This window comes from Oxyura jamaicensis, chromosome 4, assembly GCF_011077185.1.
Source record: "Oxyura jamaicensis isolate SHBP4307 breed ruddy duck chromosome 4, BPBGC_Ojam_1.0, whole genome shotgun sequence".
NCBI classification, from domain to species: Eukaryota; Metazoa; Chordata; class Aves; order Anseriformes; family Anatidae; genus Oxyura; species Oxyura jamaicensis.
Genome location: NC_048896.1, coordinates 89,511,924 through 89,537,357, shown reverse-complemented (window position 1 = coordinate 89,537,357; position 25,434 = coordinate 89,511,924). Strand labels below are relative to the sequence as shown.

At 39.4% G+C, this 25,434-nt stretch overlaps 1 protein-coding gene across 9 annotated transcripts in view; it reads right to left on the bottom strand.

Annotated features, from left to right (window-relative positions):
- The window catches only part of CTBP1 (C-terminal binding protein 1), a 226,608-nt gene that overhangs the window by 9,570 nt on the left and 191,604 nt on the right, over nucleotides 1-25,434 (bottom strand). For all 9 annotated transcript variants that reach the window (XM_035326460.1, XM_035326464.1, XM_035326466.1 and 6 more), the window contains 5 exons: nucleotides 17,742-17,886; nucleotides 13,125-13,331; nucleotides 7,017-7,231; nucleotides 2,890-3,020; nucleotides 592-719 (listed from right to left, as the gene is read on the bottom strand). In XM_035326460.1, the coding sequence (XP_035182351.1) occupies nucleotides 592-719; nucleotides 2,890-3,020; nucleotides 7,017-7,231; nucleotides 13,125-13,331; nucleotides 17,742-17,886 (826 nt within the window). The remainder of the gene's footprint in view (nucleotides 1-591; nucleotides 720-2,889; nucleotides 3,021-7,016; nucleotides 7,232-13,124; nucleotides 13,332-17,741; nucleotides 17,887-25,434) is intronic.

The following is a 25,434-nucleotide window of genomic DNA, read 5'->3' as shown; positions in this document are numbered from 1 at the left end:
AAAAGAGTACCTACCAATAAATACTGAAAACTTTGTTTTGATGTAAGAATGAGTTGTGGTGTAAGTCTTGCTTGGAGCAGCATGGAACTCTACATGCTTTATGTCCAAGTATTACAGCCTTAAAGACACTGAAATTCCAGACTGTCCTCTAAGACAAATTTAGATAAAATTTGGAAAATACAAAGAGAAAAGAATAATGGAAAAGCAACTGCTCATGGCAAGTTTGAGGGGACATCTAAGAAAACCTTTGGAAGATGCCAGCAATATCTGGATGACTTGCAGTAAAATCCACCACATGGCTAGTATTTACAAGCAACAAAAAGTTTTTTTTTTCACAGTTAAGCACATTTCTGTTATATGGAAAAAATACTTCTTTTGCACTTCCTGCCTTTTCTTTGAAATTGCAATGATCATCCAAAATCATCTGTTCCAGCGCCAACAACAAACCTTGTATTTACTGGTTTCTATGTTCCAAATACTAAAAGCATAAACAAAACCTTAGCATGGTTCTTTTCAGCATCTTTCATGACTGAAGACCTAAAATGTTAAAACAAAATACGCAGTAAAGGAGATAATGAGGTGAGTTAGTACCTGTGATCGCCCTTCGGATCTCTCGTGCTGCTTCCTCCCGCATCTCAATTGAGGCTTGTTCACTATACCACGCTGCGTGTGGGGTACAGATCAGGTTTGGTGCATCCTTCAAGGGGCCCTGACTAAAGCTAAATGAAAATTTAAAACAAGATCAAATGACAAAAAAATATTGGGGATGTAGGGGAAGGAAGGGGGTGCAGGGGGAGATCCAGAGGGATTTGTATATACATTCAGATTAATTTCTACAACAGAAAAGAACTGCATTTGTATTCCTTGTTGGGTTTATTTTAAATTCCATCAATTAATACACTATTCATAATATAAATAAAGAGCAATCACCTCTCATTGACTCAAGGGGTAGAACCTATGTAAAGTAGCATTAGCAGCAATATCAGCTTCTGTCCAGTGCGCTTATTGCTAACTACAGCCACTGCCATTCAAGTACTCGTGCAGAAATGCATAAAGCAAGACCCAAATCAATTCAGGATGCCACTGTTTGTCCATCCATCAGTTTTACTTTTATTGCACTAACTTTGCTATCGCAAAGATCTGACATTTAGTCATTAAAAAATAAATCTGTTAGCACCTTTATTAATGATACAAGCTTATCAATCAGAATCCTCAACTTTTTGATAATTCATTTATTTGTCCTGTAATTTAAACTATTTTTTCTTTCCTGTTCTGTATAGAAACTCCAAAGAAAGAAGGAAATTTACATGATGGATTGATTTTCAGGGAAAGCAATGAATAAAGTGCTATCACAAAACCAGAGTAAAAAAACTGAAAATAGTGGAAACTTGCTCCTCCTACCTATTTTCAGTTTTAATAATCTTATAGTCAGCTGCAACAACTGTAGAACAAATATTTTAAGACAGAAGTGTGTCTTCAGAGTTGGTAGGAATTCATAAAATTATAGATTACATTCGGAGTTTAATAAACATCAGAATATTTGGCAAAACTCTTGAATAAAGAGGCGCATGCTGCGATCAGATAGACATGCAGCACTGAAGCCAAAGGAAATTGTGGCTGTAATCCTGCAACTGAATCTCTGCAGATGGCATCTCCATGCAGTAAATGGGGCTTCCTACAGGTGCAAAGGTCTGCTTGTGTAGATCTGAGATCTGAATTGTGAAGAATGTATATCTCTGAAAGTCTCTTGAGCCGTCAGACTCAGGCTTTGCACAGCACTACTGCATTGTAACGACCACATTTAGAAGTATATGAATGCAGGGTACGCATAAATAAAATATTTGTGATGTGGCATTGTGTCTCAGAAGATAATAAAAAATCTACCTAAAAGGGCACTTGCTATTTTTTTTTGTGTTCTATTCTCCCTTTGCAAGCTGATTCCAGAGAGACTGTCCTCTCTCCAGTCTTCACAACCTGCCCTCAGGTCTTGAATCTGTTCCTCTACAAAAACCTACATGGATGGTTTCTGTTAAAATTAACATTTCTCCCTGCCCAGACTGAGCATCTGAAAAAGGCTTGTCACATACAAGCACAAAGCTAGTGCAGTCCAGTCTCATAATTCAGAAGTCAGGCTCAAAATTCCAGGACGTATTAACAAGGCTCGTTTCTGTTTAGCAGCGCTGGCATCAAAATACCAATGCCACTTTGGGAGCAGTACATTTCTGCCTGGACACTGGACATGCTCAGTGTCATTCAGAAAAGTAAGGCCAGTGCTACCAGCTCTGCTAATGACAGCAGTTACTAGTCCCCTGACAAAGAGAAAGGGTAAAAGAAAACTAGGCCTGACCTCTGACCACCTTTCTTTACTTTTTTTTTTTTTTTTTCAACCTGGTGTGTTTATGGCCTTCTTGCAGAGGGAATCTGGACAGAAATTATGCTTTTTCCTCCCAAACGGTGTCGTGAAGTACTTGTTTCTCACACCAAAGTTCAACCCTTTACCTTCTTAAAGCCTGTTCAGACATCAACATTAGTTACCTCTGGAGTTTCATCAATGACAAAGGAACACTTCCTCTCAAAGCCAGGACACAAAGCCGTGCCCAGCACTAGAACTTGTGTCCCTGACATTTCTACTGAATAAACCCATTGAATTTTTTATTTTTAAAAAGGCATTAATCTTGGGTGTCATTTTTTCACTTCTGACAATATACACAAGCTCCATCTACTTTGGCATTAGTCCAGTGCTGCACAGATTCATGTTGCTTTACTAAGGAGTATTTAGCTACCAAATGAAGGGAAAACTCATTTACTTGTTGCTGTTGATCGTATCATGCACTACGACTTAAAAATAAGAAAGTGAACAAAATAAAAAGAAAAGAAAAGGAAAAGCACCTGAATGGTTCTGACTCATGTACATCTAAGGCTGCCCCTCGTATCCTTCCTTCCTTCAGGGCCTGTGCAAGTGCTTTTTCGTCTACTAACCCACCTCGAGCTGTGTTGACCAGGAAAGCCCCTTGTCTCATCTAGGGAAAGTTAAAAACAAGAATGATGAAATAAAAATAAATGAAATAAAATCGTTGTGGCATTATTTTTTTACTCAAAAGAAGCATCCAATACAACAAAGGCTATTCAGCTGATTTAACCTGTAACAGTTGTCTTCCCTTTCCATTGGAAAGTACCACAAAATGTGATGCTTCTAACATAAAATGCTATTTCACAGCATTTAATAACCTTGTTTCTTTTAAGTAGTGTCTTTTTATAGAAGCGTTGTTTCATATATTGTGCAGTAACATGATCAAAAGATACAACTGTGCATATGAAACGGACAGATCATTTTATGCCTTTTTATTCCACTGTGAAATTGCATGAGACAGAAACTACAGTACATTCTTAAACAAATTCATATTTTGTGGTTTGAAACTTTCACACAAATAAAAGCCTGTATGAATTTTTCAGAAAAATCAATGCTTTTGGATTTTCAAACACTTTTCCCTTTAGTTGCCAAAACACAGTAGACCTATATTTTATTTACTGCTGTGACTTCAGCTTCCTCCTCCCCATAAGACTTTTGAAATAAAGGTCTAAAGAATTCTTATGTTATACAGTTAAAAGGCATGAAAATGAATTTGGTTGAGAATGCTGTGTGCCCAGGAGAGAAGCTGTGTTGTGCATTGTGCAGATTAGCATTGTAGATGACACTGTGTGGGGAGAACTACAAGAATTTATACCACAATATATCCACAACATGAAAACAAAGTGGAAGTTTAAATAAGAGAGATGGTACGGAAAAAAAAATAAATCCCTGCATCTTGCTTCCAGCCACCCTGATGCTTCATCTTTTACCAGTCATCTCATACACAGCTTCTGATCTCAGAAGCATCTTAATATAAGAAGGTAAGCATATGAAGAGCAGGAACCATGATGAAGATGAATGATAAAAATCCCATTTTGAACTGACTCCATCTCTCAACCATAAGAAGAAGAGAACTCCAACATTTTGACACCACATCAACTACTTAAAGCCTACACAGCAAACTGAAGCTTATGTAAATGGCTCCTTTCTCTGAAAGGGATTCAAAATGCCAAATTCGTGAACAAGGAGGTTTGGATGAAAGTCAGCTACAAGAATTTTTTTAACGTGAGATCATTGGATATATTAAACAATTAGCATGCATATGCTTGCAGTGAAGTTTGAAGAAAAAAAGAAAACATATTTTACTGGCCAACTCACTAGCTTTCATCTGTCCCTGCCTCTCCCCATTTGCAGAGACTTGGGCTTACAGGAGAACATTTATTGGTCTGTATAGCAAAACCAAAGTCCATTTACAGTGGAATTAAGGGATACTTTAGTTTTATGCAATTAACTTGGGAATTTGAGTTGTGAGGAAACGGTGGCATGACCTTACGTTGGTCTTGCAACAATAAGGCATTCCTGGTGGGAGCCATCACTGCACCTCCACTACGTAAGAAAGCTGTGAGAACTAGATTAAATCTAGCACAGGAGGTCTCACCTAAGTAGCCATCACACCTGCTACACAGACATGCCACGTAGGCTCATGGGAGCTTATACGGACTTCCTATTTCAGTGTTCTTGGAAATGGAAGGGTAATTTTGAGGCTTAAGTATAGCCTACTGCACTTATATGCGCTTTGAAGAACTTGAAAATTTTCATCAGTGAACCCTGTTAAAATCTTCTGTCCATCCATAATAACCTTAAGTTTTCATCTTCAGGATTATTTACAAAACTCTGAAGCTAGTACTAAGACAAGCCCAAATCAAACAGAACATGGACACACAAATGCATTCTAGAGGGAATGAATTACGTGACTCACGACAAACCAGAAGGGTGGATGCAGCTGGAGGTGACCCTTTACAATGGGTGGAAGCTTGAAAGAGAATGTCACAGCTAGAACTGCTGACAGCTGTTAGTATTCACCTGCATTAAACCTGCAGAGCTGCTTTAAAAGCACATTGTGTTTAATTGCAGCATCATCTTCTCCAATTTGTAGAACTGAAATGATCTCAGTTTCTCTTAAGAGCACTTGATTACCATGGGTTCAAACACACAAGCTTGAAACACCTCTCTGAGCTGCTCTGGGACTACAAGGCTAGGCAGAATGCTGACTAATTAAAGGGAAAGGCCACTGAAAGAGAAGACTGGCACCAAATTTTCAAAGACATTTTAAGGTTATGTGATTTCTGATTCTAATCAAAATTCAGGATGGGACTTTAGGGAAATGAGTTTACCTGGTTTAGTGTTAGCTGTCCCTGCCCAAGGCAGGAGGGTTGGAATTACACGATCTTTATTTAAGGTCCTTTCCAACCCAGACTATTCTGTGAGATCCACCATACTTCTCCACACTTTGTTTAAAACCTGGTTATTACACGAACATGCAATACTGGGTAAAAGTGGCATGTGATGTGCTCTAAAAATTTCAGAGCAACTCTAGCATCTGGCACCTGCAAAAAGCTGTTCTGCTCTTTTCAATAGCTATTCAGAAGATCTGGCCTACACAAACCAAGCAATCAAGAATGATCTGAGGTAGTCAGATTTTCTGGTTTTCAGAGCTGGGTAACATTCACATTATCTGTTATGAAACAGAGTGCTTCATCCAAACTTTTATCCAAAGCAAAAACTAATGTGTTACCTAACACTTTAACCTAAGCTTCTAAATAAAGGACAAGAAGTAGCAAGGTAAATGCTTACAATATCCTTCCCAGTACAGGTTTTATTATATGCATTTCATTTAGGATGGTATCACTCACTTTTAATCTCTTTTGTTTGCTTCTCTGATTAATGCACTAAGCACTCTCCAGAGCTGATCCCATTTATCCACCTCTGCTTAAAAACTTGCTGTGATAGACTGGCCCAAGCTTCACGGCCCACTACAGTGACTACTGCTAAGCCTCTAAAAGGTGCCATTGAATTCAGGGAAGTTTTGTTTGGGTTCAGATGTCTGGACATCTAACCATATAAAAAATATACATCGTAATGTATCAGCATAGAAAAGAAGAGAATCTTCAGGGCAGGGCGACAGAGCTCAGTTGTCTGAGCAATCTGCATTTTAAATTTCTGAAATTTTGAAGTTTTAAATCCCAAACCCTGATTTTACATCGGGATGGGTCTGCAACGCCCCTGAACTCTCAAATCAAGACACATTATATCAGACGTATGTGTATTCAGTATTTGCTTCGGTTCTCCTGAAGTTCAAACTATTTCTCAGAAACCAAGCAATGATTTTACTGCAAAAGTGTGCGACTGTCATTGTAACCAACACATGCATATACTACATGTATAATGAACATAAAAATAAAAAATCAGTTACTATATCATTAGGATTTCTTTCCTGTACACTATCTACATCTTTAAATCTATGTTTTATTTCCCACCGTTACCTACGCTGAGGTTGGAGTCAGAACCTGGAGATTTAATAAAAGCTTACTGTTGAATTAGCCCGCAGTGGAGCAGTTTCTACACGCCTACATTCTGAAGTGATTTTAATATTACCTAAAGCTTTAGGGAGAGTTTGGTGCTAATTCAAACAGGCCTAATTTTCCCAAATAATGCGATGCTGGAAATGTGATCGACCCGGGAAGCGCTCTGCAAGCCTGGGCACTGAGCACAGGGGGGCGGCATTTAGTCACAATCCCTCCGTTAGCCTGACCCTCCCAACCCAGGGAGTGAGACAGCACTGCTACCTGCAAGTCTAGGTAAAGGAGGGAGCTACCAGAAGACAGAGGAAAAAAGTGCATAAATGCAGCTTCATTAAATCCAAGCAACATGGAGAAGAGCACATTATTTCCACAAGTGCAATGTTACTGAGGAAAACAGACAAGAAAAGCAACGATACATAAGGCACCAGCTATTTCCTACTCAGTTATAAACCTGCTTAATATTTAATATCAATGTAGGAAAAGGGAAATTGCTTTCAAATGAGAATCTGCATGTTTACATAAAGCAACTCTGTACAGTGTCAGCCACCGGCACCTGTGCGGGGGGCACGCACAGAGATTATTACCTGCTTTATAGTGAAGTCGTTAATAAGATGATGATTGTGTTCGTTCAAGTTGCAGTGCAGGGTAACACAGTCACTGTGGAACAGCAGGTCCTGCAAAGTGCTCACCCGCTGCAGTCCCAGAGCACGCTCCATGCCATCTGAGAGGTATGGGTCATAAAAAATCACACTGAAGCCAAAGGCTTTGGCACGTAGTGCTACTGCTTGCCCAACACGCCCTGGAAGAAGAAAAGATGGAATGAGAACGGATGTGAAGCAGCTGGTGTAAAGCACCCTCCTCCTTCCCACTGCAAACGCTTCCATCAAGTGATACCATTTTGTACAGCAACTGGAAGGGGATGAAACAGAGGCGTCTCCCATCCCACTCGAAATCCTCGTTTAGATGAGTAACGTTACATCGGGACTGCTTCACACAGCCTTGCTCCAAACAAAGCAGGTCTGCACCTTTTGCAACCGGGGATGTGAAATGCCAGAAGATGCCACGTAATCTGCACTAATCTGTGTAATACAAGGGCCTGCCTGCTGGGCCTGTTTATGGTAAAACACTACTGCTTGCGAACACATCCTGCCAAGGACTTATTCTTACCCATGTCGGACCAGCTGGCTTTAATAAAAAGCTATAAAATTAATCCTCAAAAATGGATGCAATAAAAGATAATTTGTTTAATCTGAAGCTCAGTGATTCTCAGCACATAGGATCTCCTTTCTGCACTGGTATTTTCTTTCATTTTGAGTAACATCCTTTCAGGACTAAAACGCCTGTAAGAATCCCATCATTTGAAGCTTTTAAAAATTCTATACCCATTTACTTAAATCATAAATAAATACAGTCCATCACACGGCACCTAGTTAAGAAGAGTGCACTACCATTCATCATTCACCCTTAGCTTTTCTCTGTTCCTTACTGTCATATTATTTTAGAGAGCTCGTGTTTGAAATTGCTTTTTGGGCATGACTCCATAGAGATGTGGATCAGGAGGTGTGTATTTCCCTTGTAACACTACCAGTAAAACACAGAAAATGAGCAAGTATAGTCACTGAGTAAGGATATTTTGAAGAACAAGAATGAAAATTCTTCAGGTTGGAAGACTACACGCTAGTTATTCACAGTAGCGTATTACAAATATTAGATGAAGACATTTCAAGAATATCAGCCACTAGATAGACCATAATAATCACGTCTCATTTAGAAAAAAAAAGAAAGTCAACGAGTTTTCTTTTGTAACATCTGAGCTTGCTCAAAAAAAGAACCGAATTAACACAGGGAAATCCTGTATCTTTCCAATTGTGCTTGAAGGGATTTCCCTCTGCTTTTCAGTTTCTCTTTCAATAAACTTAAGAAGCCACAGGAAGAAAGGGTTTTTGCTGATCATTTAACCTGAACGCAGTTGTTCTGCAGTGCTTAGGAACAGATGTGCTTAGAATATTAAACAGCATGTCAATCTGATGGGGGCTGTCTGCTTTTCTTTGGGGACACCAACTTAAAATACTCTTCCAGATATTTTATTTCAATACCTGCGTACGTGTTGTTTGCTTTTCAAGCTGTTTTTTAAAAACATTAGTAAGACTATTTTCAGCACAAACACTATTATTTTCAAATTTTGGCATGTTCACAGCTCAGGAAATCAGTCACACAACTGTAAACAATCTTTTTTTTTTTTAAGCTAGCAGATCGCTTTTACTCCAGCTCCATTCATTTTCACATGCGACGTTCTGTCATCTGTTCTTTTTCACACTCTTTACAACATTAATACCTGAGGGGATTCATGGCAGAGAAATCTCTTACAACAGCTTTTCCATTTAAAACTACACTTTCCATTCATCGCAGCCTGGCCGATATGCTAAAACACTCTTAAATGTGCTCAGTTTCCTTTTGAAACACTCGGGAATCACATGGCCAGCATCGTCATATTACAAATACTTGATGGGATAAAATCCTCCATAACTGACAATTCAGATTTAGTCACCGTCCTTACACAAACAGACAGTTGGACATTTGTAATTTGCCAGTTCCTTTTAAACTGCAGTCACCTGCACACCTCTGAGTTTTCTTCCTGCTTTGAAAGCTTTTTATTACATGCAACTTGTCTGGGCACAAGGGGTGGCTGAAAACCTTCCTCAGCACTGCAGGAACAGAACAGTTCAAAAAGCATCCCACCTTCGAGGGAACTTTACCTTAGAAGCACATGTAACTGTTATGAATATTCATGAGACTTCAGTGTTTCCAAGGAGAGGTAAATTCAGAAATACAAAACATGAAGTGAACTTCTTGGTTTGTGATATGGGAAGGATGCACAAAATGCACTCTCCATACAGTTGCAGGAAAGCAAAAAGGGACCCAAGCCTATTTCAGACATTAAGAGATTTATATACAGCTCTCACAAAGCCCATTCTTCACTCCAGTCAAACCAGAAGCGTGAAGAGAGACACATCAACAACTCCTGGGTCTCCTGTTAGTTGGACTCAGCGACTTCCCCCCAGTGTCCCAGTTGGTAGGGTCTCTGATCCTGACCTTGAAGATGACCTGATTTGAACATGACAATGTTCAATCAATGACGATACGGAGCTGCAGCTGTCAATGATCCCCACCCAGCCCCCGGGCAAAGAACCTGCATCTGTGCTGGTATTACAAAGTTTTATTAAATGCCCTCAGTACCGTGCAAATGTCGATGAGGTGCCTGTAGACTTCCCCGGAAATCAGAAGTGCTCACACTTCGCAGCTCTTTGCAACAGCTATGGGGAATCTGGGCAATTTTTAATCCCTCCTGGAGATCTCTGATACATGGCTTGCTTTATGGAGCGTGCCTTTTTGTTGGATCTCCTGGTGAGCACATTAGGTGAGCTAGTAGGACTGCTAGGGGTGCCACTTCCATTGCGTGGCAATGCCACCCAACTCAAACCTCACGGTCTGATGTGCTGATCGGTGCCTTGGCCAGTGTCTTAGTCAGGATGTGGAACCAGTGAGACAACACAGCAGGTGAGGACAGACAAACTGAGTGATGAATGCTGATTATGATGCACTGTCAAATGTATCTGGAAGAATTTCACCTCTTCTGAGCAAGGAAATGCATTAGCTATTAGTCACCAGCATTTGTAACTGGGAAGGAAGAGGAAGGGAGTGTGATTTCACAGCCTTCACTGCTGCAAAATCATCATTACAGCAGAACCAGCTCCAGCTATCTACTCATCCAAGTACTTACAAACTGCTGCTCATAAATATTCTTTAAAAATATCTAAAAAACAACAGAAATACCCACAACCCAACAGCCTAGATAAAAGGTGAAAAGGTAGCATTTTTTTCATTGCAGGGCTTCCTATCCGAGTTGCAAAGCTTGTGATGCATCGCTTGAAATATAGGACACTGGGTAGCCATAAAGACTAAAAGTGACAAAGACAGCTGTTCAATGATGTGAGATTATAATTTATGTAAGGCTCAAAGAATCACACACTTCAGGAAGACAGAAAGAAACACAGGCTCTGCCCTGAGGAGCCCAGAGGCTAACCAAACAACGGAACAATGACGGATGGTATCCAACAAGCACGTGAAGGGGGCATTATGCTGTTGAGTCTTTGCTTATCTCCAATACAAGCAGAGGATGAGAGATGGGGTTAACTTTAAAGGAGGAGCACTGAGTAATAGGATTAAGCAGGATAGACCAAGTGTCAAAGCAGGAATATGCATGAGAGGAGGCAAAGAAAAGAGAGTGGGTGATGGAAAGAAAAAGGCAAGTGAGTCATGAAACTTGGCTAGACCAGTGGATAAGGAAGTGAGTAGTTGGAGCTTTGGAGCGAATGACAGTCATTCCCTAGCGCAGAGATAGGCAAGAACTAGGATGCTTATCTTTGGCAAAAAATAAAAATAAAAAGTCCAAAAGATGCCCAGGAACAGACGTGAAGGTCTGGACTTCGGTGCTGCAGCAGAAAAGTGATGCAATTTATGCAACCCACTGCTGAAGAGACCACACGTTTAAGACAAGAAGAGCACAACATAGCTGGGGCTGAGATAAGGGATGATCTCAGAAGCTTGTTAACAAGAAAGGACAGAAAAGGCGACATTACACAAAGCTGGAGGAAAGAAGCAGGACTTAGGAACAAAAGATGAGAACAGTTTTATATGTGCTACGTTCACTTCATAGCCTCTTAGTGGTTCAGCTGCTCTGATGCTGACACATCCTAATAAGACAATTACAAATTGAGGCAAAACTACAGATGTGGGAAGAGGCCACTAGTAGAGAAACATAACCTAAGGGCAACAGTCTGTTGAACATGGTTGTAAATACACATTTTAGATTAAAACTAGGGATAGCTACCCTCTTGTAGTGATCTGGAATAGGGAATGGAGTATGTCACAGCCAAAGCATCTTAAGTGCCCAAACGCTAAATCTAGCATAGCTGTATTTCCACGTCTTCTAAGACTATGCTTCTAAGACTTCTTCATAACTATACGTAGGAGTTTGTTAGAACAGGAGCTCAGAGTCACAATGCTGTGAGTGTTCATATACATGTGCAAAAACAAGCAGTGGATGTGTTCAAAACTTTAGAACATTCACTTTAAAAGCTGTGAATATTCAATTGTAGGAAAAGAAGTAGCAACAATCAAAGACTACAGAAAATTGCTGGTTAATAACTGCAACAGAAGTGTACCTTTAACATCAGAATTTACTAGCCTTTTACTATACCATGCACACAAAAGGCATCTTAAAAAAAAACAACAAACAGAAACAAAACAGAAGCAAAAAACCCTTAGCACTTCATGCAGCATTACATACATACTGGCAATCTGATTATCCAAATTGTTTCTCTATACTTTCCAGTCTTTGCAACAAAAACAGCACACAGAAAACTCATTTAAGAAATTCAGTAATAAATGAAGGCTTTTTTCTCAGCTCAGCCTGGAATTAAAGCGTAACACAATAAACACAATGCCAACAGGACAGATGTCTCCAGCACATTAGCACATAGCATGTAAGCGAAGACTTAAGGTTCAAAAACTTGATGCGTATTTCCATTTTTAAAACACCGCAGGTGATTTGCCTATTATTTATGTACAGATGCTGTGACTGCGAGTGCGATAATCGTGTTTAAATGAGGTGCATTAATACACGGGTATAGATTTGAGAAAGCAGCTTCATGACTACCTCCTTGAGAGTCACATTTTAAAGGCAGTTCTTTAAGCGTGAAGACGCTTTCTATTGCCTTGTGTACTCATTCAAACGAGTGGTATGTAATGCCAAGCATTTTCAGATTCCAAAAAGTAAGAGTTCATGCCTTGAGATATCTGACAGCAATGTGTAACTGGAACAGTCATTAAAGTATGATGTCCTGTTGTCAAAATTGTATTATTAATTCCTGCGCATGAATACCATGGCAATTACATCCACAGTCCATCAGATCTTTGATAAGACAAGCACATGACTGAATAATTTTTATATAGAAACTGACTTGCTTGTTTTTCTTCTCTGCGTCTGTAACAGACAGCAATTAATTCATCTCAAGCAAGCTTGTCCATCTGTTAGATGCCGAAACACATTTAGGGACATTCAGAGAGGTAAGTAGGTGATTTTATTAGGTCTGGAAGCATTTCAAACTTTCTTGCATGTATTTTTCCTCTCATTTGAGCTCAAATACAGATTCAGATGCAGCCCAACCAAATGCAAGAACTGCTCTGCAGGCTGTTACTGCAGCAAGCACTTTTCAGACGTATTAAAACTGCAAAAGGAAAACAGCGCAAACAGAACCAGATATGACAACAAACGATGAATACAACAAATACATGTGACAATGTGTTGGAGTAGCAGGATCCTTGTTCTGGAAAAGGAAAGCGACGGAGTCTTACAAGTGGCATGCCTGACACCAGCAAAAAGATGTCCAGAAGCTCAAAGAACTGAGGAATATCAACAGCAAAAATTGCAAAAATAGTTGTCTGAGGGAAATGATGATGCCTATAGGGAAAACATTTGAGATATATAAACACCAGGAACGGAGTGGTATTATACAGAATGCTTGGCATGGAAAGCAGCGAACTAGTGTTGTTTTAACAGCTCAAATCCTCATAATTTTTTAAAGCAATGGGAGGCGAGGAGTATTAAACCACCTCACCAGCCAACATACCTAATCCAATAATGCCCAAGGTTTCCCCTCTGATCCTGGCAGCTCCAGAAGCCACTTCCCGAATCTGTTCGACGCTTTGTACTCTCGTGCCTTCTCGCAAAGCCTGGTGAAGCCAGGTGGTTCGTCTGTACAGGTTCAGAATGTGGCACATGGTAGAATCCGCCGTCTCTTCTACTGAGGCAGCTGGCACATTACACACTGCAATCCCTGCAAAGAATGAGTGGAAAGGATACCAGGTTGCCAAATATTTCTTACTTCTTCCTATTTGATGGCCATTCAGAAGCGTGATGTTTAAATTTACAGTTATTTATATACCAAGTTTCCGACTGCAATGACTGACACAAAATACAACAAACCAGTTCATAAATATTTGCAAAGGTTTTATTCTGATTTTTTAACTTTTGTTTTTCCAAACTAAGGCAAACAGCAAACAGACTACAGAAACCACAGAAGTATATGAGATGTCAGGCAGCTTAGTAACCATGCTGATGTCTTAGTAAGCATTTTACATGCACGCTGGGCTACGTGCTTTGAATAGCAGAAGGAAATATGCCTTTCTCTCAGCATAAAGCCAGTAAGATTGAAGATCACTGTTTACATTTTAATGTTGTGAGGTACTTTCCACTACCGAGCAGATACCCTCCCAAAAGCTATCTTTACATTATAAAAAAAGATTTATTTAAAATGAAAACAACTCTTACAAACCTTCATGGGATAACTATTATTTCCAGTACATATATGGGTAGTAACAACACAGGGAGGAACAATCTGTTTCTTGTTGCACATGGGTTTGTGCAGTTGCTACAAACAGAATCCAAGTCCTTCCCTGGTCCTTCAAATTAAAGAGAGAACCCAACTAAATATCAATACAGAAATACAAAACCTGCTTCTGCATGGTATGGAAAGGTAATGCAAAAGTTCAGCTATTAGAAAAATGGACTTAAAGTTAACAGTTGAAAAAGGTGTAAGATCAAGAAGCAAAAAGACCATTACAGATTTCCACAGACAGCTGTGGAAGGTGGACTGATCCAAGACTCACGATATTCCATTTTTACTTCAAAAAACAGCTCAGGCAGCCAGCAAATGTAATTGCGTGTCAGTCACCCCATTCTGTTTCTCTCGGATAAGCGTGTACTCCCAGAACACATACAGCAGTGAAGCAAAATGTTTACTTGAAAAAGTTTGTGTCCTTTCTATTTACTGCATTCTCCCTGTAATCATCAGCTCCCACTAATTTTTCGCTCTCAGTCCTGCAGACTGAGATCACAAACAGCATACACTATAATTTCACGGTGGAGAAAAAAGTGTTTTGTATACTAAAAAAAACACCCTAATACTGTTTTCACTGTCTACTTGTTTGGGTTTTACATAAATAAGTATTCAGTGAGTCCTCAGCTAACACCAGTATATCTTGTGAAGCAAGGAAGAAAACCCAACATGCTCTTCCATGAGAGTAATAACAATAATCTGACAAATAATAAGCTTATACCGAATTTATCTATGTTTTCCATTCAAATGTCTTCCTTCTTTCTACAGCCAACTGAAGGAAGCTGCAGAACTATTTTTCTTTTCTCTGCTGAGTCACTGCTCTATAGACTTACACAAAGATAAAACAGCATCATTTGCTGGATTATTAATCTTGGCAGTCTGCTAACATCAATGGCAGTATGAAACTCATGGTATTTTAAAAACGAAAAAAGAGCACGAATGGGGGAAAAAGTACAAGACTGAAACATAAAATCCCTTCAAGTGCATCACATTAAACAGCTGCATTTGTTTATACAAAAGGTTTTTTTCATGGAGCAAAAGTGCAGGTTTTAGATGGCAAAACAAATTCAATAAGCATGTCTCCTAATGAATGGCATCAAAAACAACAACAAAAAAGCTTTAAAAGGACCTTAAGTTATATTACATACTTGGGAAGCTAAGGATTCACTTGCCTTACCCCTTCCTCCCTATAAAAGGTTTCCCCTTTTAGGGAAAAGGGTGAGGTAATTTCTCTCATAAATTGTAGAAATTTCTTATTCTCTACTTTCCCCCACCTTTAAAACCAGCTAATTTCTAAAAGGCGAAGGCATGGTAAACCACAACAAGCAGCTGGACAGAGACAATGATGCGAAGAGAAGAGAGATTTCACATAGGAAAAGACAAAGTACTCTTCTCGTTTCTCATATCTAGCTGCTTCGGTGCTCCTCTCCCATTCCCCACTGCTTTCAGTGATCTTCTGCACAAGTTCAATGCTGAAAAACTCAGGAGTCAACTGGTGTTACCCTTCACTCCCGTTTCAGTTGCATCCAGTTACAATTACAACTTGTACGTATGTTCTACTCAACAATTAATAAACGGAAGAAAAAAAAAAGACCAGATCTTCTAGCTTTTATTCAAGAAACATCTGTTTGCATCCATTTCAAGAAGAGTGAAAGCACTAACGTGAAAATAATACTTAATGGGAAAAACTGGTAACAACTCCACCAGGCAAGCTGCCTGAAAATTACTCCAAAAGTTACTATGGAATTTCAGGAAAATGTCATACTTTAGGGTCTAACTTTGTACTGTATTTCAAGACTGAATCAAAGCTTTTTTCAAAGAGCAATTAACTCTCAGGTTACCTCCTTGAGATGTATATTCAAGGAATGGAAAGGGATTTGTCCCAGTAGCGATGCATTAATATCTAATTCCAACCATTTGGCTCTAACTACTAGGAGAGATTTTACAATGTAAGCCTTCCAGCTTTTGAAAGAGTGGACAATTGTATTTTGCAAATACTGGAATGCACAAACGGGATGGGTCCTAACTGTGTAACTCAGCCTAATCACAATGTGATTCTATGAAGGATTAGGCATGTGGTGTTTACCACACCGTATGAATGAGACTGTCCCAGGTCTGTTATACTGTGGCTTGAATCACAGAATTATTAAGGTTGGAAAAGCCCTCCAAGATCATCTGGTCCAACCATCCCCCTACCACCAATGTCACCACTAAACCATGTCCCCAAGCACTATGTCCAACCTTTCCTTGAACACCCCCAGGGACGGTAACGCCACCACCTCCCTAGGCAACTCGTCCCAATGCCTGACTGCTCTTTCTGAGAAGAAATGTCTCCTCATTTCCAACCTGAACCTCCCCTGGTGCAACTTGAGGCCATTTCCTCTAGTCCTATCACTAGTTACCTGCAAGAAGAGGCTGATCCCCAGCTCCCCACAATACCCTTTTCAGGTAGTTGTGGAGAGCTATAATGTCTCCCCTGAGCCTTGCACTTGAATTGTAAGCTTGTGTTTCGATCCAGCATGGAGACCTGCCCAAATAGCCAACAAACCTGCGAAGATTTTCCTCTCATCAGGGGTTCTCTACACAAATCATACTTATGATGGGGTTTTGGATCTATATGTAGGTTTTAGCACTTTGGCACTACTTGAGTAAGCAGGAACACAGCCTTGTGCATGCCTTCAGATGTTTTTTGTTTTTTTTTTTTTTAATAGAAACTCACAAAAAGTTCTTAGCCTCTGCCTGTTGTGCAAACTACACAGCCATTAGACACCAGTGATTATTTTACTTTCTTTTACTGATAAGCAGACCCACATTACACCTGCTCACTACATCAGTAGGGATATTAGTAGGACTAAGCACTGTCACATTTGTTTCCTAGATCTTCATAATGGGAAACATATTTATTATTGAAATATGTTAGATTAGATATTTGGAAGAAATTCTTTACTGTAAGGGTGGTGAGGCACTGGCACAGGTTGCCCAGAGAAGCTGTGGATGCCCCATCCCTGGAGGTGTTCAAGGCCAGGCTGGATGGGGCTTTGAGCAACCTGGGCTGGTGGGAGGTGTCCCTGCCCATGGCAGGGGGCTGGAATTAGATGCTCTTAAAGATTCCTTCCAATCCAAACCATTCTGTGATTCTATGATACTTGATAATTTCAACCTAATTAGAAAAGAAACAAGAAAATGTATACATCGATTTCCAGTGGTACAGTTTTACCTTATAGATAATAGATGGCTTATCCTAAAGTAAACAAAGTATAAATCAGACTTTTTTTTTTTTTTTTAAAGCAATGAAACACTAAGCAATATCTCTTCATAGTTCCAGTATCTAAATTTATTCTGAAGCTGTAACAACTGATTCTCCTATAAAATCGATATTTCTACTTTATGGAGTGCTTTAGTACTAAATCTCATGCATCATAAATAAGTCCCAAACAGTTGATAATGATCTCATTTTTTATTCGAACAGTAGTAGTTTTCCATGCTGATGGAATTGTATTTTGTGATTGGCTTACAGTAGGCAGTAGTTAAATACACAATTGGGGTAAAAAAAAAAAAAAAAAAGGAAAGTAAAAAAAAAAAAACAAAGAGGAAAAATTATGGCCTTACTCCTTGGATTTATCTTGAGCAGGCAGATTGTCATCCTGTCACAAAGCTATTAATATTATCACTTAATTAACTAATGCTAATATCTCCATAATGATTTTTAAACACTTTGATGAGAAAATTATACAGCTTACATACTATGTTAGTATAAATTATACAGAAAACATTAATGCAAAGACTTAGATGCTATCAAATTTCTGGAGGCAAGTATAAGATGTAAAACAATGTCTTTAATAGTCATACCTAAATCTCCAGCAGATTTGATGTCAATATTATCAAAACCGCTGCCAATTCGGACAATTATTCGAAGTGCTTTAAATTTCTCCAGGTCTTCTCGTGTTAAAGTGATAGTGTGATACATCAGTGCACCCACTGCTTCATTTAGTACCTACAAGTAAAATGGAAGAAAAAATACTTATTTTTTTTTTCTTTCATAGGATCTCAGCCTAATCATGTATACAAATTTTCAGGTATAAAAGACTGACAAAGCATTAAACCCAGGTCTTTTGTTTTAAAGGTTATTTGCCCAAGTATGTTCCAGCCTCTTGTTAGACTTTTTTTTTCCATCTGTCTGTCCCAGCAAGCATGGTGAGACTAGTTTTAGGAAGAGCTAAGTGACCTGTATTTGTGTTCTCATTAAGAAGGGAAGATCTTCTCATTTCACATAAGATACTTCGCAATATTGGACCCTAAATACAGACATTACCAGACTGCATCTGTACATGCATCCTGAAAACACATGGGAGCAAGCACTCAATTTAAACAGCAAGCATTTTTATGCTTAGGCAGCTGACATTCAGTTTTGAGTGGAGTAACAGGGCAATCTCTTCCCCCCCCACACACAGTGGTACAGGCATTCATTGCCCTATTAAACCACTTGATACCTGAACAGAAAACATTTAGTAATCATTACAAAACCCTTGGACAACAGAGACTGAAATCTGTCAATTTATACACAAACTGTCTGTCCCTTAGTTTACTGATGCTGCAACACTCTGAGCTCTCACAGATGGAAAACTGAAGTCATACAAATTGGTATAAGTAAGATTATCCACAAAAACTAACACCTCTAAGAAGTAAGAAATTGTACCAAGACAAAAATATTGCAAAGGAAAAAACTTGTGAGCAGAAATAAACTGACAGGATCATAAAGGTTTGATTATCTTTCAAATAATGTGAAAGCACATCCAACCTACTCAAGAAAGATTAAAACGAGAGAGTGTGAAGGGGAAGAAAGGTTAGCACACAAGGCCCAGGAGTTTTCAAATTCTAACAAACAAGCCATGAAACTGCATGTCACACAGCTGATACGAGTTTATTGCTCAGAAAGCAAAACACATTTTCCTCTGTATGCAAACTGGACTGGTTTCACTTCTTCAAAACACCTCTTTGTTTCCACCTTCAGTGCACTACCTAATAACCTAAAAGTTCTACAAGATATAGAACATGCTCTAATCATTTCAACATCTAAGCTAGCTGCAATGACTTCATGTAGTTCCTATCAAGCACCTTATGTGAAAGTTTTGTGGAGGCTCTACATTTCCTATTCAATAGACTTCTGGGCCTGGTGCATGCACAGATTCTATCAGCTGAGCTACTTAAGAGCATTTTCTAGTGTAAGGAAAAATTATACCATTAATCAACATAAATCATTTCAAAAAACCCTACTATGGCAAAACATGATCTCACAAAAAGCATTATAACTCCCTGCTGGAACCCGAGATCTGAAGCAACAATTTAAAAAAATTAAAATACACAAAAGATTTTAGAAGCAAATGTAAACAAAATCCATGAAAATAAAACTGCTCCTTACTGAACATCTCATAAACTAATCTACGATATTTCAACACATGCCCCTGGACTGGTAACCCCAGCTCTAAGTCAGATAAAGACCAGGATCCTTTGAGCAGAATTTGGATTTACTTGTAAGATGAAGAACTACGAGAAAATTAGAAATGACACAGCCTTGAAGAATGTGGCCACAACATAATTCAAAGAACAGCTGTAGGCTCTGATGCTATAAACAATTATATGCACACAAAACTCCTTGATTTTGATGGTACAAACAAGTCCTTTGGAGATTACAGCTAGCAGCCACTAATCAGCAAGACTGCACTCATCAGAAGGCATTTACTTGAGCTGCTACAGACAGGTTTAAAACACAGTTTATTGGTTTTGCTTCCACAGTGGCTTTGTAGCTGGTGGGGACTTCCCACAGCACCAACCCGTGCGCCTGGTCCAGTCTGCATCTGATACAGTCTTTCTTGTAACTTGACTATCTTGTAACTTGCCCATACGTAGTTTTTTTTTAGTCCCATTAATCCCTACAAGAAGATTGTTCTAAAATCTCCCTGTTCCAACAACACAGAGTTTTCTCCTCTTTTCCAGCCCCAATTTATTCACAGCCCAGCTTGCATCCACTTGTTCTGGAGCCAGCATAGGCCACTTGCTCCAACCGTACTTTGTCTCCTTGGTGTTTACAATCCAAATTTATTTATAGACAACGATGATATCCCCCGTCACAATCTGGCTGCACTTCACAGGCCTAGTCCTTCTAGGCTTTTCTAGGATGCCATCTCTCTACCCCTTGGCTGGTCTAACACTTCTGCGCTGTGCTCATACAAGCCTAAGCTCAACTCCCCAGGGGTGACCAGAGCTGCAGGCACAGTGCTATTTGAGGTCTCTCTCCGTACTCTGTACACCAACACCAGGACTGTCAGCAACCCGATGGTTACAGGAGACCTCTCCCAAGGAAGTCTCGCCTGACCCGTGTTTCCGCATGGCCAACGGCGCGCTGACAGCCGATCCCTTGACTAAAGAACACTTCTGAATCCTTCTCTTCCTAATGCATGTCTTATTTCACATTCCCAAGCTTCTAGCAGGGCTTACCTTCTCCAAGTCACAACCCCAAGTTTTATACTGTTGCCTCAAGGTACCTCTCGCTCCCTGTGATATCCTCCTGGCCCTCTCCCATCAGCCATGTTCTCCATTCTGCCTTGTGTCACTGCATCCTCTCCTTCCAGGGCTGTGACCCAGGAGAAAACACCCTTTGCTCGTACGTAACCTGAAGTAGCCTACAGCTTCCGACAGCCCACCGAAGTCTTCTGTAGCAGGTAAATCTTTCCTTCCCTGCTCCCCATCTGAAAAAGGCCAACGGGGCCTGTGTTTGTGCGCACAGAGCTGCTGCTACTCTGAGAGCCGCGTTAAGTAGGGGCTGAAGGACAGCTGAATTGGCTGAGACATTTGTGCTTTAAAATCAGTGTTTCATCTGGGAATTTCACTTCATAATCTGACATTTTATTAACTCAGCCAGACAAGACTGTAATTTGGACTCTTAAGATCTCTGGCCTGGTCTCATTACACTCCATTGTGGGGCCCGTTCAGGTTATGGCTTGGCACTGGAAGGAGACTGAAAAATATTTGGAAGTTTGGGAATGTGTTCAGTGAAAGGAAAAATATTTTTCAGCTATGGCTTAATGCTGACACTAGCCATTTCCACACTCGTTACCCACCATATGAGATATGTAACAAACAGATGGACATGACAAATCTTTTAGGATTTTCTTTATAGTGTTTGAACTTCTAGGATTATGGACCAGTTAGCAAGGAAATGCACTGCCAAAATATAGTCTCCTGGCATTGTACATTATCTTGCATCAATTTATTATGCTATTGCTTTTTGCAGCTGGCCATGTTAGGAAAGTACAATAAAAAAAAGCAGAAACTAGAAAATCTGAAGTTAGCAACATTCAGCATTGAGGACTTAATAACGCCACTTATGGATTTAAAAAAATAGAGTTTCTGTACTTTGGTATTATTTTTATAAATTATATTCTCAGCCATTACACAGTAAATGCACATAAGGAAGTCTCAAAAGCTTGCCAGAGTGGAAACAAAACTTGAACTAAATCTGCGTGTAACACCGGAAACTGAAATCCAATGTAAATGTAAGCAGTTCTGGCAAATCTTTAGGAAACAATTGCACATAGGAGTAATTTACTGATCACTTATAAAAGTACACCCAGAGGCAGGTGCATAAGAGATGCTGGGGTTGTGTGTGCTTTTTCATAGTTCCCCATAATGAACTCAATGCAACATTCACCAAATTCTAGTACAATGATTTTATTACTAAAATATCAACTCCTGTCAATCTGAGCGAGATACAGATTTAACAAGCAAGCAATTTCAGGTATGTGGCAGTCAGACAACACTCTTTCAAGATCCCCTGCATGGAAAGGAAACAGGCAAAATCTGATAGAGAACAAGCAGAGGGAGCCGCGTACCTTCAGCAGCCACTCCTGCTTTCATCTGACTACAGCTGTGCTTTTCGGGAAGAAAGGATCTGAGATAAAAGTTGAAACACAGGACATGAGTTGGCTTCCTTCTGTTACCAAATGATTATGTAGCCCATCTGCATAATTTTTGTGCCTTCAGTTACTGACTTACTTCCAGTTGAAGCTACAGCTTGTTGAAAGCCTTTTTTCATACCCTCTTCAACGAGCTGACATCGTTTTCAATCAGAACTGTTCAGACAGGTCTTTCTGCTGTTCTTCAACCTCAAAATGACTACTTTTCTTTCACAGTGTGCCAGGTCTCCAAAGCTCTTAGAGAACTGATGACACTGTAGTAGGAGACATTTCTCTTTCAAAGAGCTTAACAGATCTTGAGCAGCGAATACTGAATGTTGAAATCCTTTTAAAACATTTTCCTATTTGTTTTTTGTTATTTCACCACCAGGCTATTTTAGTCACCATGCCAAATGCCACATGGTCACCGTTACAGCATATATGCCTCATGATTTGGAGAAGAACTTAGGATCTTGAGTATGTTACAAAAACATAAATATAACATGGTAAGAATGGAGCAGCAAGGTATTTTCTTCTTCAGACATCTAAACATACACTGCTAGTTTTCACTGTGAAAGACTGACCTCAAAGGCTCGCAGATCAATCCAGGGCATGAAAACATAACACAGTACATTAAATACTAAACTACTTCAATGCGGAGACAGAATACATTTATAAAATACACAGAGAATGATGAGATAGCCTTATTTTTTAAGAAGACCTCTTGGATATCATCACTAGAAAGTGATCTATTTCATCTGGCTCTAGAAATACAGGATAATGCATTTCTTGGGCTTGGATTTTGCTGTGTCATCGCCAGTTTAATGTTCTAGTGTCACCAACAGACTTGATGTATTTTGCACATCCAGGTACAGACAATGTACTCAAATTGAGTAGAACTTGTATTATCTGACTTGCAAAAAAGCAGCAATATGTCAAATTTGTGATCGATACTTGGTAACACAGAGGAAGGCTGCAGCAGGCTTGCAGCTGCTCGCAAAGTCACCAGAACATTGTGAAGGATCCACCGCAAACTAACACAGTTAAAACTAAAAATAAAACCCAGCACGATCAACCAGTATTTAGTTTGTTGGTACAAATGCAAGATTACAGCTTCACTGCTTTGAACAAAGAAGAACCTGGAAAGATCATCTTACTTGACCATAAATAAAATAGGAACAAATCAAAGACTCATGTGAATGACAGCAGCACACTAGATTTGTTTGCATCAGTTTCAAAACATTTCTTCCATTATGAAAGCTCTTCAGCTCTTCTTTGAAAGAGCCTTCGATAACAACTGTAATGACTGGAAATGCTTCTACAGGTAATCCTAGGTAGATGAGTGATTGAAAATTCCTCATCCTACACCACTGACCAGGAAGTTCAGCTTTTAAACATTTATATTTAAAGTAAAAAATATAGAAACCCTGTGAAGGTGATTTCATTACATGCTTTTAACAGGAGTCCAGAGATTTGATGCATTTTAACTTAAGCACTCGTAAGGCTGGAATACAGATCTATCATCCAGGCTGTGTTCCCACTTCCCACTGAAAACCCTGGTCTTCAGATTTTTGAGTAGCTGGGCATCTGCACGAAGCAGTAAATCCAGTCAGAAACACCGCCCACCCCACCCTCCGTCCTCCAATTTCTCCTTCCAAATGATTTGAGAAAACATGTAGGAAACCACATAATTGCAAAAACACAAACAAACAAAAAAAAACACACAGAATGAGAAAACATACACAGATTCACATACTTTGACTTCTTTCCAGCATATGCATTTTGTTTTAAAACCATTCCTAGTCAGCTGGGCTTCCTATCTTTTTACGTTTGCAGGGATAACTGTTTTCTCTCTGCTTACCTTAGACTTCTATTACCAGACCTTGCATATCATTTTTATGTTTAGCTCTATGTAGCTAGGAAGTGCACTCTATATACACACAGCAGAAGTCAGAAAGCTTGAAGGGTAAAGAAAATGAACTCCCAAAATCTCTCTCTGGCAACGCAAATACCTCAAGGGTGTGCTCGAGTCTGTGACGCCTGCAAGGGGAGGCAAAAGAGGAAGAAGGAACAAGATTGCAGGAATGAGAAGCACTTGCTGGGGAAGCTGCTAGGGAGGGAGGAAGAGCAGCAAACTGCAAACAGCACTCAGAGGAAGAGGGACTGGGGGAGAGAAAAAGGGAGAGAGAACAGGACATAGGACAGAAAAAAAAGCAAGTCAATCTGGAATGAAGAATGAAGCAATCTAATTATTACTTATATATGATTGTGAGAAAGAAAAAACAAATTTAACGTAACAAGTAACTTTTATTGACGTTAGTATGATCCCTATTTAAAAAATAAACCAAACACCAAAATCTTAAAGTGGATTTTTACCCGAAATGACTAAGTTAACTCCCCTGATAGGATGCAGATAACTTAGTTCCCAGTTAGCACCAACTCCCTATGATACAGTCTGACAGGCGTAACGCTCAACTTCACAGAGCCATAAATAGTGTTTATAAAAAAAGAGAACCTAGAAGGCAAAGTTTAAATGCATACCGCATCCTGTCAGATGCAAATACCTATGACAGTCCTGAAAACAAACCGCTTTCTGTACTGCAGAGGGACTGAGGGGGTGTCAGTAAAACCTTAGACATGAAGATTTCTGAAGAACTGCGATAAATGTCCTCAAGTACAAAGTCATTTCAGTACTTTGGGTCACTCTCAGTAAATGTCAGTATTCACTTAAGCATTGGCAGCCTTTTCAAAGGAATGAAACATAGCCTCACCATCCAACTTGCTTTCCAAAGCAGCAGCACCAGCAGCAAACGTTTTGACCTGTGATGAAGCGAAGTCCTAATACATGTTATTATTTATTTGTGACCTTAAGCAAGTTACTTATTTTCCATACTTTAATTTCCTCAGCCGTAAAAGAGAATGGACAAATAAACTCTTTTACATAAGGAAATCACTACAGAACTGAAACTCAGGCATAAACCAACCTGATGAAAACTTTCCTTCATTAGCACACATGTTAAGGTATAACAGCATTTGTTAACGTCCTACTTTTCACCCATACAAATGGCATTCAAATCCTCATTTCTTTTCCTGCTCACTGCGTATGTTAAGATCTCTCAGACTTTTTGTTTCCCTGAAAAAAGTAATCTATGTGGTTTGCTGGTATCTGTCTCAAGAAACTACTATCCAACCCTCTTTTTTTCCCCCTCTTTATTTCCTTTGTTGTCTAGCCATCTTAAAACAGAAATGTAAACTATCATCTTGGCCCTGAAACCCTCTCACGACCAACAAAAATACCTCGTTTTCCAAACTGTTTATTGCCCAAGTGCTGACCCCTCACTTCCCTGTGATCAGACATCACCACACAAGCAGAGTTAATGCCAGATTTAGGCAAATTAAGAACTGTTATCTAAAATCTGCATCTTAATTAACTAGGCAATGCCATTTAGAGCAGCCAGGAATATGCATTACAAATCTATTTTAGATGTTGCTTTAAACATGCAACTTCTAATCTCAAAACTTTTTCTGCATATTTATTAAAACACTGTTTCCAAATAAGGTATCATACAAGCAGGAATAAAATAAATATA